We start from the raw sequence: 13,987 nt of genomic DNA on the forward strand, positions 1-13,987 counted from the left end.
CGGCATGATTGGGCAAAATGGAAAAATGCCATCCAGGTTGAATTGGATTCGCTAAATAAACGCAATATTTTTGGACCTATAGTCCTCACACCTGAAGGTGTAAAACCTGTTGGATAGAAATGAGTTTTTATTCGAAAGAAAAATGAGAATAATGAAATAATCAGATATAAAGCTAGACTTTTTGCACAAGGTTTTTCTCAAAGGCCTGGAATTGATTATGAAAAAACGTATTCTCCTGTTATGGATGCAATTACGTTTCGATATTTGATTAGTTTGGCAGTGTCTGAAAATTTGAAAATGTGTCTTATGGATGTTGTTACAGCTTACTTATACGGATCACTTGATAGTTATATATAATGAAAATCCTTGGAGGATTTAAAATGCCTGAAGCACAAAGTTCAAAACCCAGAGAATTTTATTCTGTGAAATTGCAAAGATCATTATATGGGTTGAAGCAATCCGGCCGAATGTGGAATAATCGGTTAAGTGAGCACTTGATGAAAAAGGGATATATAAATGATCCAATATGCCCTTGTGTTTTCATCAAGAAAACAACATCAGGATGTGTAATTATTGCTGTATATGTTGATGATTTAAACATAATTGGAACGAATAAGGAAATTCAAGAAGTTATGATGTACTTGAAGGAAGAATTCAAAATGAAGGATCTTGGAAAAACCAAGTACTATATGGGTTTCCAAATCGAATAAAAATAATGTGGAATTTTTGTTCATCAGGCAAATTATACAGAAAAGGTCCATAAACATTTTAATATGGATAAATCAAATCCATTAAGTACTCCAATGGTTGTAAGATCATTAAACATAGAAAATGATCCATTTCGTCCATGTGAAGATGATGAAATTATTCTTGTCCAGAAGTACCATATCTAAGTGCTATTGGTGCCCTGATGTATCTTGCAAATTGTACTAGACCTGATATATCTTTTGCTGTAAATTTATTGGCAAGATTCAGCTCATATCCAACAAAGAGGCACTGGAACAGAATTAAACATATATTCCGTTATCTACGAGGAACGACAGATTTGAGACTTTTGTACTCAAAAGACACCAATCAAAGTATCATTGGTTAAGCTGATGCTGGATATTTATCTGATCCACATAAGGCACGTTCCCAAACCGGATATGTATTTACTCGTGGAGGCACTGCAATTTTCTTGGCATTCATAGAAACAAACACTCGTAACAACTTTATCAAATCACGCCGAGATTATTGCGCTACATAAAGCAAGTCGTGAATGTGTTTGGCTAAAATCAATGACACAACACATCCAAACTTCAAGCCTGTGATGCTGTGTGAAGATAATGCTGCATGTATTGCTCAAATGAAAGAAAGATACATCAAAAGTGAAAGAACCAAACATATCCCCCCCCCCCCCCCCCCCCAAAGTTCTTTGCCTACACTCAAGAGCTTGAGAAGAATAAAAATATTGATATCCGTTACATTCAATCAAGTGAAAACTCATCAGATCTCTTCACAAAGGCGCTTCCTACGGCAATATTCAGAAATCATATATATAACATTGGGATGCGCAATCTACGGAATATGTGAAGAACCACTCGGGTTAACATGAGGGGGAGTTTACGTGGCTGCACTCCTTTTTCCTTACTATGATTTTTATCCCACTGGGTTTTTCCTAATAAGGTTTTAACGAGGCAGTATAAAACACGTAATAAAGACAGTCATCATATCACAATCATCATCACAAGGGGGAGTGTTGAAAACATGTTATTATTATTGTTATTATTTAAAGTTGAATGTTGAATATTGAGTTGTAAAATGTTGAAAATTAGTGTGTGATGATGTAGATGATGATGTATTAATATTTGGCTTAATCTCGAAATGAGATCTATAAATAGGTCTCTCCATTTGTGTAGAAAATCACAATTGAATTGAGAGAGAAAAATTTGTGAAGTGTAGAGTTTTATATATTTTGAGTTCTGAAGTTTTTACTTTTTAACATAAATTTTTACTTTTGCACAACAGTCTGAATAATACTCTCCATATTATTATTATTATTATTATTATTATTATTATTATTATTATTATTATATTATTATTATTAATATGTATAAATGTATAACGTTTTATGTTTTAAATACCTAATTCTACCGCTACGGCGGCTCTCAAGCTCTTGGCCTTTGCTCTCGCCTTTCGCTAGTCATCCAGCAGTCATTTGAAGGTTTGAAGCTCGAAATCTTATTTAGATTGATTGGAATATGTATTTGATTTTTTTGATATGATGAAGTCCATTATAAATAAATTGTTTTTTATTCGAGCTTGGCAAGACAGAATGAAAAAATGCCCCAAACTCGATTTAATTCTAGTGGCTTTGATTGGTTAACATATTACATCTGACTATCTGAGCATACAACAAAAGCAGTTGTTAGATAAATATCTGATAATTGTGTGTGAACAGATGTTAGGAAATGAATATTGCAAATTCTCTCGGGTTTTTATTTAGTATGAGTACATGTACTTTATTATTGTTGACACATTACAATGCATAAAGAATAAAAAAGAATGCTTACTTCAATGCTGAATTTTTTTTAAAAAACGGTTACGGACTGAAATAACTTTGACAGTAAATTTGGGATGATTCTATGCTACACCGGTTGAGATACATTCTTTTTGTTAAGATGTTCGCGCGAATGTCTTGCTGAAAAAAAATCATGTGAACCCTGCCTGTAATTTTTTTGTCATTTAGCGTGATATTTTTTGTCATTTAGGGAGCGCGAACATAGTTTCAGTCGGTATAGCATAGAATCACCTGTAAATTTGTTTGGTTGGGTTGGTCGGGGAAAAGAATGGGATAGTTTGGTTTTGTTAATTTTGGTTCGATCAGTTCGATTTTGATGGATTGCTCACCCCCCAGGCTCTACCACTTTGCTGATCCGACAAAAAAAACCCTAGATCCCCGCTGAGGAGCATTAGGTAAATTGAATGATTGCCACTGAATCAGCATCTTTGCATTTGAATCGCACTCATGAAACCATAAACTGACCTCTTTGTTTCAGGTTTGAATCATCAATATGGAAGAGAGGAAATTAGCGATGAAGAATTTTTTAAAATTGAAGATCCTGGATGGCAAAAAGTTAAAGTGTCTCTTGAAAATCTCCCTGAAAAGTTAGAGCGCATTTCTTCTTTATGTTTGCCATAACAATCAAACAAAAGCCTGAATATATATATATTTTCGTTACTGAATTTCAGTTATAGGATCTTATATGAGCTTTTCCGAAGTATGACTATAGTATTGAGGTTGCTCGATTCATATGGAAAGAAACCCATGTATGAGATCGTTAGAAATACAGTTCAAGACTTAACCAAAAGGTAAGTAGTACTGGATTGATCTGTCTCCTAGCTGCTTCTTATATACCTAGCTCAAATTTCAAACATATTTCTTCATTATTTTCAGGAGACTCCTACCCAGGCATCTTGCGCAAATGAAATATATACTGCCCGAAGCAGTTCAGATTGACTACGTTATCACAAAAGGTTTTTCCATGAGGTCCGAGATGAAGATTGAATTGCTCTTAGATGTTGTAGATGGTGACTCTGAGCAGACTTTGTTTGATCCTTTGTGCGTTCTTTTCGCTTCGAGGCTAAGAGATTTTTACGTTGCGCATCCTGAGGTAATGTCATCTTAATTTCTTTCAATTACAACGTAGTAACTGAGGTTTGACTAGATATTGTTGCTGAATCTTTACAAATCATAGTCTTGCTTACATACATGTGAAGTTTTTCTAAGACCAGAACCTACAAATTATTTGTGGACTAAAAATGACTCACTGTAAACATATTTACTTCTATACCAGATATTTTTATTTTTCACCCCGTTTTTTTATGTAAACTCCTCTTAACATGTATGTATTTCCAATGTCGGAGAAACCAATCAATGATAAAAGACAGATTTTTCTAGTAGTTTGATAATGCCATGAATTTTCCATTATTTTGTCAAGATGGTGGAAAATCATGCAACTCTAAAAATTCTAATATTGAAACTGTGGTTTCTGTTTTTCCAAGCCGGATACTGATATCCCGGAAGCTGCACTACCAGAGCCAGTCGATCCAACAAACTACATTTTGCGCAAATACACAGTAACTGAGAACTTGCCATGTTCATGTGACTCAGAGAGCTCAAGTTTATCTCCTTTTAAAAGATGTTAGTCTAAAAACACTGCTGTTCCAGAAATAGAAGTCCATACACATTTTAAATCTGCTTGTGTAATTAATGAAGAGAAAGCCAGCATATGTGAAAGCACTCCTGTGAAGCTTGACTTGGGAAGTGATGGTCTGTTGGATGGCGAAGACAGACAAATTTCATCGATGGAGTTATGTGATGAAAATAACAACTAGCCGCAAGTCTCTGGGATATTCACTCAGCAGCAAATGCTAACTGAAGCATTTGGTTTTTTTATTGTTTCACCAAATTGGATTATGATGCTATATTGAATTTATTTGCTTTTAAATTATATAATTTTATCTAAAATTAATATGCTAATAGTAGTTCTTTAAATCCTCGAGTACATAACAACGATACCATAATAATGTGGTCAATATCGATTGACATGTAGCACTCACCCGCTTAATTTATTTTAACTTTGACTTAAAGTCATATGCTATTTATATAAACTCTAGGCATAAGCGTTTTGTGTGAAGTGTTTTTACATATACGTCAATATTATATATGAACTTGGGTAAATTAATTGCCATGTTTATGAATAGTGGTAAAAGTCACGTGCGACGTAAGTGGGAATACTTTTTGTTCTCAATAAGCATTTTAAATTAATTAGTTGAGATGAGAAGATATTAATATACAATTAATTAATGATTTTCATGGTAATAATATATACGCTTTGAAGAAAATACTATTACATGTCTTAGCGATGAAATTAATCAATATAATCTTCGATATTACTACTAATAAAAATATTTGCAACATTTTCGAACAATGTAACACTTGCAGTTTCACTGTTTTTATCATTTATGGTCATCATTATTCTATATTTACATTAACAGTTTAGAGTAAGACATTATCAATAACTCATGTAAGCTTATAAATTTAGTGTTTAATGTAGTTTTACCTTGACGCATGCAATATTGATATTGAAACTTATGCAATTATTACAGTTCGAGTTTTTCATTGTTTTAATCTTGAACAATTATGGCATGTTTCGTACCATGTATTTGTCTTATTTTTTTCTCATGTAATACGTCTTGAAGAAATATGATTTATTTTATTTGTTAATAAGTGAGATACGTTAATCAAATTAAATTAAATATTGATTTTGTACTTTCCTATCTTATATGTTGATTACTTATTTAGTAACTATTGATTTATGAAAAAAATTGATATAGATAATGCATTTTAAAACTTAAGTTAAATTATTACGTCAATTTTTTATTCTTTTATATTTTGGATTTTTCTCTCTTTCGCGATTTTTTTTCATACCATGCATTTTTTATTTTCTATAAAAAAATCAAAAATTGATTATCATCATCTTTAATAGCAATTTTTGTGATGTTATCTTCATTAATCATTTGCATTTTTCTATCGTTATTATTTTATTATTTCGTTAGACGGTCTCTTTTTTATTCTAAAAATATTTACTTGCAAGAATAACAATAATTCATTACTTGTATGTCAATATTAATGATCAATGTATTTGTTGAACATCCTATTTTCTTCTTAATTTCTTATTTTTTGATATCTATTGATCTCCTTTAACTTACAATGCTATCGTTTCCGAAATTTTTTGATTGAATTTTGAATGGCTTTAATAGAAATGTTTTCATCTTTTTTTTCAATAATTTTGTCTATTTTGAAAGTAAATACATATTCTCCTTTATTTGGTGTTTCTTGAAAGTAATATTTATTCCTAAAAAATTCCTTAAGTATTTAAAAAGATTAATTTAAGTCTTTTGTCTTTCTTGGACTTGAAATTTCTTGGAGATAAAGCTAAATATTATTTATTTCCTTATTTAAGTAGATTTGAGATATTATTGTACTTGATCATAATATTTACTTATCTCATATCTAATTGATCTCTTTCTTATTTTTATAGATTTGATTTGATCAATTCAATAAGAATCCTACGCCTACAAGGAAACAATATAAGGAGGATTCTTTGGCTTCTTTATATAGGAGATGTATACATTGAAGAAAAGATAGACGAGAGAGACGAACAAGAAAGAGCCGAGATTGAGAGAAATATTTGCACACTTTTAAGATTTTTGATGTCACGCCCTGGGCCCAGGCCCGCGCCTGCGCGACTGCATACAATGGGCCCCTATAGCAACTACTTCGTATTCGTCCTCGCTCTATGACAATGATTAACCCAAGTTGCTATATAAGTCTATTGTAGCCCATTTTAAACTCATTTTAAAGCTTTCATTTTTTTTTTTCATGCGGGACAGGGGTCTCACAATCACCCCTCCTTCAGAATGCGACGTCCTCGTCGCGACCTAAACTCTCGATCCACCAGCACCGGGAATCTAGAGGTGGCTCCTCTAGGTTCAAGAGGTGGCTCTCGTCATGTAGCACTTTGACCCCGCAGGTTCAAGAGGTGGCTCCCACGCACGTAGTACTTTTCCCCGCATAGCACTTATTTCCCGGGGTCTGCCGGCTGGTGACCGTCTCTGACACCATTCTGTCTTGCCCCGGGCCCAGGCCAGCGCGACTGCACACAATGGGCCCCTATAGCAACAATTCGTATTCGTCCTCGCTCTACGAAAATGATTAACCCAAGTTGCTATAGAAGTCTATTGTAGCCCATTTTAAACTCATTTTAAATCTTTTATTTTTTCCATGTGGGACAGGGTTCTTGATAGTCGTGTTTTGTTTGCGTATTTTGATGTTATTTTGTTAGTAGTTTGCATGCATTTAATTTCTTTTGTTCATGTTTTATCATAGTTTTGTCTTTTGCATGCATTTAGCTTCATAACATGCTCTCGGGTTTAATGTGTAGGAGATTTCAATTTTGAAGAAATAAAGCAGAATTTTGGTAAAAGTCCATGCGCTCGATCCCACGAACTCATAGGATCGAGCGCAACATCTGGAGAAACAAGGCAGTGGGATAGCAATTTTTAAGGCGCTCGAGCGGACGAACTCACGGGATCGAGCGCAGCCATGGAATTTCATGACAGTGAGATCGCATATTTTAGTGCGCTCGAGCGAACGTACTCATGCGCTCGAGCGCGCAAGTCTGTTCGGGAAGAATTTTTTAATTTTGAACACTCTTTTATTTTGGACTCTAGACTTTATTAGGCTTTTAATTCCATTTTTTAGGGAGAATTATCAGACTTTGACATTCTCTCTTGGCGGCTAGGTTTTATTTTCCATCTCTCTCTCAAGTTTTCTTCTTTTCTTTTGAATTTTTATTGAGTTTTTGATGAATCATTGTAGCTAAAATTTTATACTTGGTTGAGGGAGACAAAACCTTGATATAATTTATTCATGAGATTCGATTTGCAGTTTTTAATTCTTATTAAGTCTCAATTTTTGATCTGTTTTATTTCATGTTTGTGTCCAAGATTTTAGGATTGGCCATCTTCGGATTTTGTTATACAAACTATAGCTAAATTAGAATTCAAATCCGTAATTGTTTGAATTAACTAATTTGTGAAGCAACTACGTTTGAAATTTTCTGCTGTTGAACTTATTAAATTGTATGGTCAACTATTGACTAGGCTAAATACAACCGCTGGTGTTTGTGTTGTCTAGATTCGTCAGTTTTACTAGTTTGAATGCTACCGTAAATTTAAATCTAGATCGCTGGAATCCGGGTTAATTTATTGGTAAGGGTTAATTTAGAATGTTGTTTTCTAATTAGCTAAAATTTAGGTGAAACAGGAATCTAATTTTCAATGACGAATATTTAATAGGATTAATTATTTTTAGGGGATCGATGATTGAATGAATGAATATCAAGGGTGTAGTCGACCGATACCAAGTCTCGTCTCTTATTGATTTTTCTAGTTGAATTTTCATTCTTGCATGATAGTGATAATTTTAATTTTAATTGCTTAAAATTTTCAGTAGTTAATCTCAAATCTCAAAACCCCCCTTTTTGTTTATTTAGGACACATTAAATTAATTTACCTTTTCTCGTGGGAACGATCCCTACTCGCACTACTATATTTTTTATTGTTTAATCTGAGTTGGGTTAATTTGGGCGCGACATGACTAAGCGTTACCAGGTCTCACATCTGAAGCTCGGATATTAGATTTTGTTCGTGGTTTACTTGATCGACTTGGAAGAGTTTGAGAGCATTGAAGATCGAAGCCTTGTGTTGTTCTCGTTTTTAGTTGACAAGGATCAACTCTGATTTTTTGTTTTATTATTCTATCTTGCATAGAATTTTAGGAGTTGTTGTATTCTTTGTTTTCTCACATGTTTTCAGAAATTGATTTTGACAATAATTCACTAGTTTTAGGGTTTTGTAAACTCTTTGATTTATTTTTCTAATGAAATTTTTGCCCTGAGGCGTTGCAAGAGTATTGTATACTCTTGCTTAAATATCCGAGTCTATTTATTTGGTTGCTTATTTATTTCATTCATTTTTTTATTATTTCCGCTGCATGTTACTCAAGACGTTATTGAAGATGTTGTCAACATCTAGTGACAACATCTGAATCTGTTTTATGTGCAACCAATTATTCCCTACAAGTGGCATCAGAGACATATTCTTGATACACTAAGAACTGATCCTAGTTTGTTTATTTTATTTCAGAGAATAAAATGGACTTATCTACTACTGCAAACTCATTTTTGAAACCTCCAGTTCTTGATGGCACGAACTATGCCTTGTGGAAGACAAGGATCCTCTTCACTATAAAATCTATGGATGAACGTGCATGGCAGAGTATGCTTACCAAATGGACTGCACCAAAGATCGTGGAAAAAAATGGTGACTAAATCATTAATCCAAAAACCACATGGACGACCGAGGAGTCACAAATTTCAAACTTTAATGCTAAAGCCATCAATGCCATATTCTCCAGAGAGGACATGAGGATGTTTGTGCTTATTGCTGATTGTGTTACTGCCAAGGATGCTTGGGATACTTTACAAGAGCATTGTGAAGGATCTGATAGTGTCAAAAGAACAAGGATGAGACTGTTAAATTCTAAGTTCAAAAACCTTCATATGAGTGATGATGAAACAATATCCGAATATGATCAAAGACTTTGAGAGTTAGTTACTGAAGCATTCAATCTAGGAGAACCGATTTCCAATGAGAGACTTGTGAATAAAGTCCTTCGGTAATTGCCTAAGAGAAATGGAATAATTTGGGCACTTAAAGAAGTAAAGGACACTTCAAAGATGAAGTTGACATAATTAATGAGTATCCTTCAAGTTTTTGAGATGAATACTATTGTGCAGAAGAAGGAAAAAGGAAAATCAATAGTCTTTCAAGCTTCAAATGACTCATATGAGGAGTATGTTCAGTTTCATCAAGAAGTTTTTCAATCTGATCTTGAGGATGATACGATATCACTCATCACTAAAAGTTCAATGACTATCTGAAAAGATGAAGGAGATTAAGAAGACTGACTAGAAACTTAAGGCTCCAATGTTTTCTAACAAGCCCTTAAGAATTGATGTACCAGATCAATCACCAAAAAGGGTTCCTGATCCTCATAAGCCTCGACTGTTGTTGGAAGGGGAAAAAAACCTGTTCAAAAGAAGTTAGAAACTGTTCAGTGTCATGCATGTCAAGGTTTTGGGCATTATGCAATTGAGTGTGCTAATACTCTTCGAAAGGGGATGAACACATCATTGAGTGATGAATCTGAAGAAGATGAAGAACAATAAGATAAAGAAAGTCACACAGCTCTTACAGCCTTACTGGAAAGCAAGAAGTTTTTTCAAGTTAATCCTTTAGGTGTTGCCACACCTTGCCGCATCATCTCCCAAAGGTCAGTATGTTTGACTTCTTCTACTACTAATGACAAGTGTAATCCTGATGCAGGTGATGAAACAATGTTTATGGAAGAGGTTCGAATGATGTATGAAGAGCTATATGCTGATTGGATTGAAATAAATAAATCGAATACTATTCTTTCAAAAAATACTGATTTGAAGGCTGCTGTGTCAAGACTTGAAGTTGTGTTGAGTAAGAAGGACCTGGAATTGTGTCAAGTAAAGGAAGAACACGAAAGAGCTAAGGCCACATTGGCCAAATTTAATTCAAGCACAACCAAACTTGATTTGCTATTCATGATGGGAAGAGATGGTAAGGCTGGAGTAGGCTTTGAAAACAACAAATTTGAGGTTGGTGAATGCACAAAAACTCCTGTGTTCGTCAATGAAAGTATCCGTACAAGAAGCTCAACCAAAAAGGTCACATCCACCGATCCTCCAAAACCAAAGCCATAGCCTACTGCTCCTTTAAAGTCTAGAAAGAATCTTAAGTTTATTTGTCACTACTGTCATAGACCTGGTCATATCAAACCAAACTCTTTTAGACTGCAGGAAGACTACAGAAAGAGATCTTCATCGAAGATGTTGCCTAAGGTGTTGCACAACACCTCCCACAACATCTCCAGGAACAGATCTACTGTGAGAAAGGTTTGGGTCCCAAAAGCTGATATTCACTGTTATATGATTTATACTGCTTTAAAAACTAAAGTTTCAGGTGCATGGTACTTTGATAGCGGTAGCTCACGACATATGACAGGTTCCAAAAGATTTCTCACTGATTATGTTGAACAGAAAAGTGGAAAATTAACCTATGGAGGAGGTTCGAAGGGGAATATTGTTGGAAAAGGCACACTGAATGTTGCTGGTTTACTTAAGCTTCGCAACATGCTTCATGTGGAAGGACTTACTGCAAATCTAATAAGCATTAGTCAGCTTTGTGATGATAATTTGCATGTTCAATTTGATAAAAAATTATGCAAATTTTTTTATAGTTCTAATATGTGTGTAATGACAGGTACAAGGTCATCCGATAACTGTTAACAACTTGGAAAAGAGATGGCTTGCAGGCACACAAAAGTGACAAAATTTGATCTCTGACATCAAAAATTGGGTCATGCAAATTTCAAGACCTTAAAGAACCTAAGTAAACTTGATGTTGTTAGAGGTATGCCTAATTTAAAATCTGGAATTCCATCTGTGTGTGAAACATGTCAAAAAGGGAAGCAGATAAGGGTGTCGCACCAGATGTTTCCAACATCTAAGACAACACACTATCTTAATATTATACATATGGACTTGATGTTCGAGGACCTCGGTTCTAATCATCTAATAAAAATAAATCAATCGAACAATTACAAATACCGAGGCAGAAATAAGCAAAGAATTTTTTTTATATAAAACAGGCCCGGACCCCGTGCACACCTCCGTGCTTGGGTCCGTGCATTAATCTGAAGCCGATACTCAAAAGTTGCAGGTACACGGACCTCGTGCCACCTCCGTGTCCGGGTCCATGCAAGAAGTTAAAAATAAGGGGTTTTCTGCCTCAACAAGGATCTCACACGGACCCAGGCACGGAAGTGGCACGGGGTTCGTGCATGTTAAATACAACTGATATAAAAAAAACAGAGGGCACACGAACCCATGCACGGATGTGGCACGGGGTTCGTGCCCTGTCAATACTCAGAAAAATAACTAAGGCAGCAGATCTGAAATTTCCCAACAACAACTCAAATACAATCCATAACATGTAATATCCATCTAACATATTACAATACAAGAAAGGTATAAAGTAGTTCAAATACTCAAAAGTAGAACATGCATCAGTTCATAGTTGCTACATTTCAAAATACAATCAAGTTCGAATACAAAGTACACTTCTAAAACCAAGTCCCCACTTCTATCAATCACAACCCGATCTAGCCATGCTGCCTATGACTCGATCCTACCCCACATGTTGCCAATTACACATATAAAAACAAGACAACAGCCGGATAACTCCTGTGAGAATAATATTCCCAGTAAAAGCAACATAACATGCAATATCAAAAACATATCATTATCATGATATATCAACAACATATTCCGAAGATGAAATAGAATGAAATGCATGTCTTTAAAATTCGGGATTATCTAATCGGATAATCAAAGGAAAACTCGGTTCTTCGGTTGGGATCCCGAGGAAAAAATATCACAACAACTCACCGACTCTCCCAATCGAGGTGAATGATTCATATCTCAATCCCTAGACTCTAGAGCAACTATAAGAAGCACTCTAGCTCTTGGAAGAACTAAACAACCAAGACCACTCTAATAATGTTCCCAAAACGTCTACTTCTAAATGAAATCAATTAATTCGGCTCAAGATGAATGAATATGAAATCGTAATACATTCAAACATAATTCAATTAATTCAAATAACATGCAAGTATGTGATTTCAGGGAAACTTGAAATTCAGTTCGGATTTGAGTAATCGACCTTTTCATCTCGATGTCGACTTATACCTTTTCTCGATTCGAAGCTCCAACTCAAGATGAGCTACAAAGACAAAGATACAATCAAAATCCATCCAAACTCAATTCAAACCAACAAGGTAAACATGTTACCAATTCACGATCACTTCGTCGATGATTCAAATTCTACCAACTCTGAGCTCAACAGCCTTCAACCAAATCTGTACGGAGATGCATAAGAATTCAATATCATTCAAATAGACTCAATTCAACTCTAATTCAATCAATACTTGGAAATTATCAAATCGGTGGCATAACGGCTAATAAACGGCTAACTGAAAATCAACAAATCACCAAATCCAACTCAATATCAACAAAACCACAAACCTCTATTTTTGAATTTTGCTTCAAAAATTCATAATAAATACGAACGTCGTTCTTTTTCCGATCCATCTAGGAATAAACAATCTATGTCAGCTCAAGAACAAAATATCCAATCGAAATCAGATTCTGAAAACTTCTCAAAATAAAAACATGTTGGATCGAAATAAAACTTACGATAGAACGAAGCACTCGCAGATGTGATCGCAAATATATCTTCATATCCAAATTCTATCGGACGGATCGAGCGAATCAGAAAAACTAAAATCTTGGTGGAAGCTTCAATGGTGGAATCGGCCAAGGGAGAAGAATAAATGAAGAAAAGAACGCCACCTACACGCCTACTCAACCATACAAATAATAAGACTAAGTCAAAATAGGGAATTTCACTTTAGCCCTTGAATTATTCAAAAAATTTCAAATCAGTCCTTGATCAAATATCAATTCAACCCTCAAATTTCATAATCTCAGAATATCAATAATAATCTCAATTAAGATAATTTCACGGCGTTACAATTCTCCCCCTATAAGAATTGATTTTGTACTCGAAATCGAATACGATTCAATCACATAAGATAGAAAATAAAGAACCAAAGACTGAAATAAGAACTCACGTCATAGAAATAAGTCTGGAAATCATTGTCTCATATCGGACTCTGTCTCCCAATTTGCTTCTTCGGCACCGTGTCGACTCCACTGCACTTTCACCAACGGAATCAACTGGTTTCTAAGCTGCTTCTCTTTTTGGTCAAGAATCTGTATCGGTCGCTCGAACTAGCTCAACGTCTCATCAAGTTCTGATTCGTATGGCTGAAGAACATGAGAAGGATCTCGGTGGTATTTATGCAACATAGAGACATGATGAATACCATAAAGAGATAGAGGAAGTTCAAGTCTGTAGGAAAGATCGTCTATCTTCTCCAAAATTTCGTACGGACCGATGAATCTCGGAGACAACTTCCCTCTCTTCCCAAATCTGACTGTGCCTATGAAAGAAGAAATCTTCAGAAATACTCGGTCTCCCTGATCAAAATACAGAAGCCTTGAACACTGCATGCCATATTTTGAGTAGGATATATGTAAGGAATGGTTATACTATGACATCCTATGAAATTCTCATGGGAAAGAGGCCAAACCTTAAGTATTTTCATGTGTTTGGATGTGTATGTTAAGTTTTGAATGATAGAGATCATCTTGCTAAGTTTGAT

The 13,987-nt window shown here is 34.7% G+C and overlaps 1 protein-coding gene across 1 annotated transcript; it reads left to right on the forward strand.

Annotated features, from left to right (window-relative positions):
* The first annotated feature begins 2,165 nt into the window (after nt 1–2,165).
* Nucleotides 2,166–4,371, forward strand: LOC140887934 (CDT1-like protein a, chloroplastic). Its single transcript, XM_073295596.1, has 6 exons — nt 2,166–2,203; nt 2,897–2,955; nt 3,039–3,147; nt 3,232–3,351; nt 3,437–3,653; nt 4,045–4,371. Exons 4-6 carry the CDS (start codon nt 3,263–3,265, stop codon nt 4,186–4,188), a joined length of 450 nt encoding a protein of 149 aa, XP_073151697.1. The 5' UTR covers nt 2,166–2,203; nt 2,897–2,955; nt 3,039–3,147; nt 3,232–3,262; the 3' UTR covers nt 4,189–4,371.
* Nucleotides 4,372–13,987: the final 9,616 nt, after the last annotated feature.

This window comes from Henckelia pumila, chromosome 1 (assembly GCF_033568475.1).
Source record: "Henckelia pumila isolate YLH828 chromosome 1, ASM3356847v2, whole genome shotgun sequence".
Taxonomy (NCBI): Eukaryota; Viridiplantae; Streptophyta; class Magnoliopsida; order Lamiales; family Gesneriaceae; genus Henckelia; species Henckelia pumila.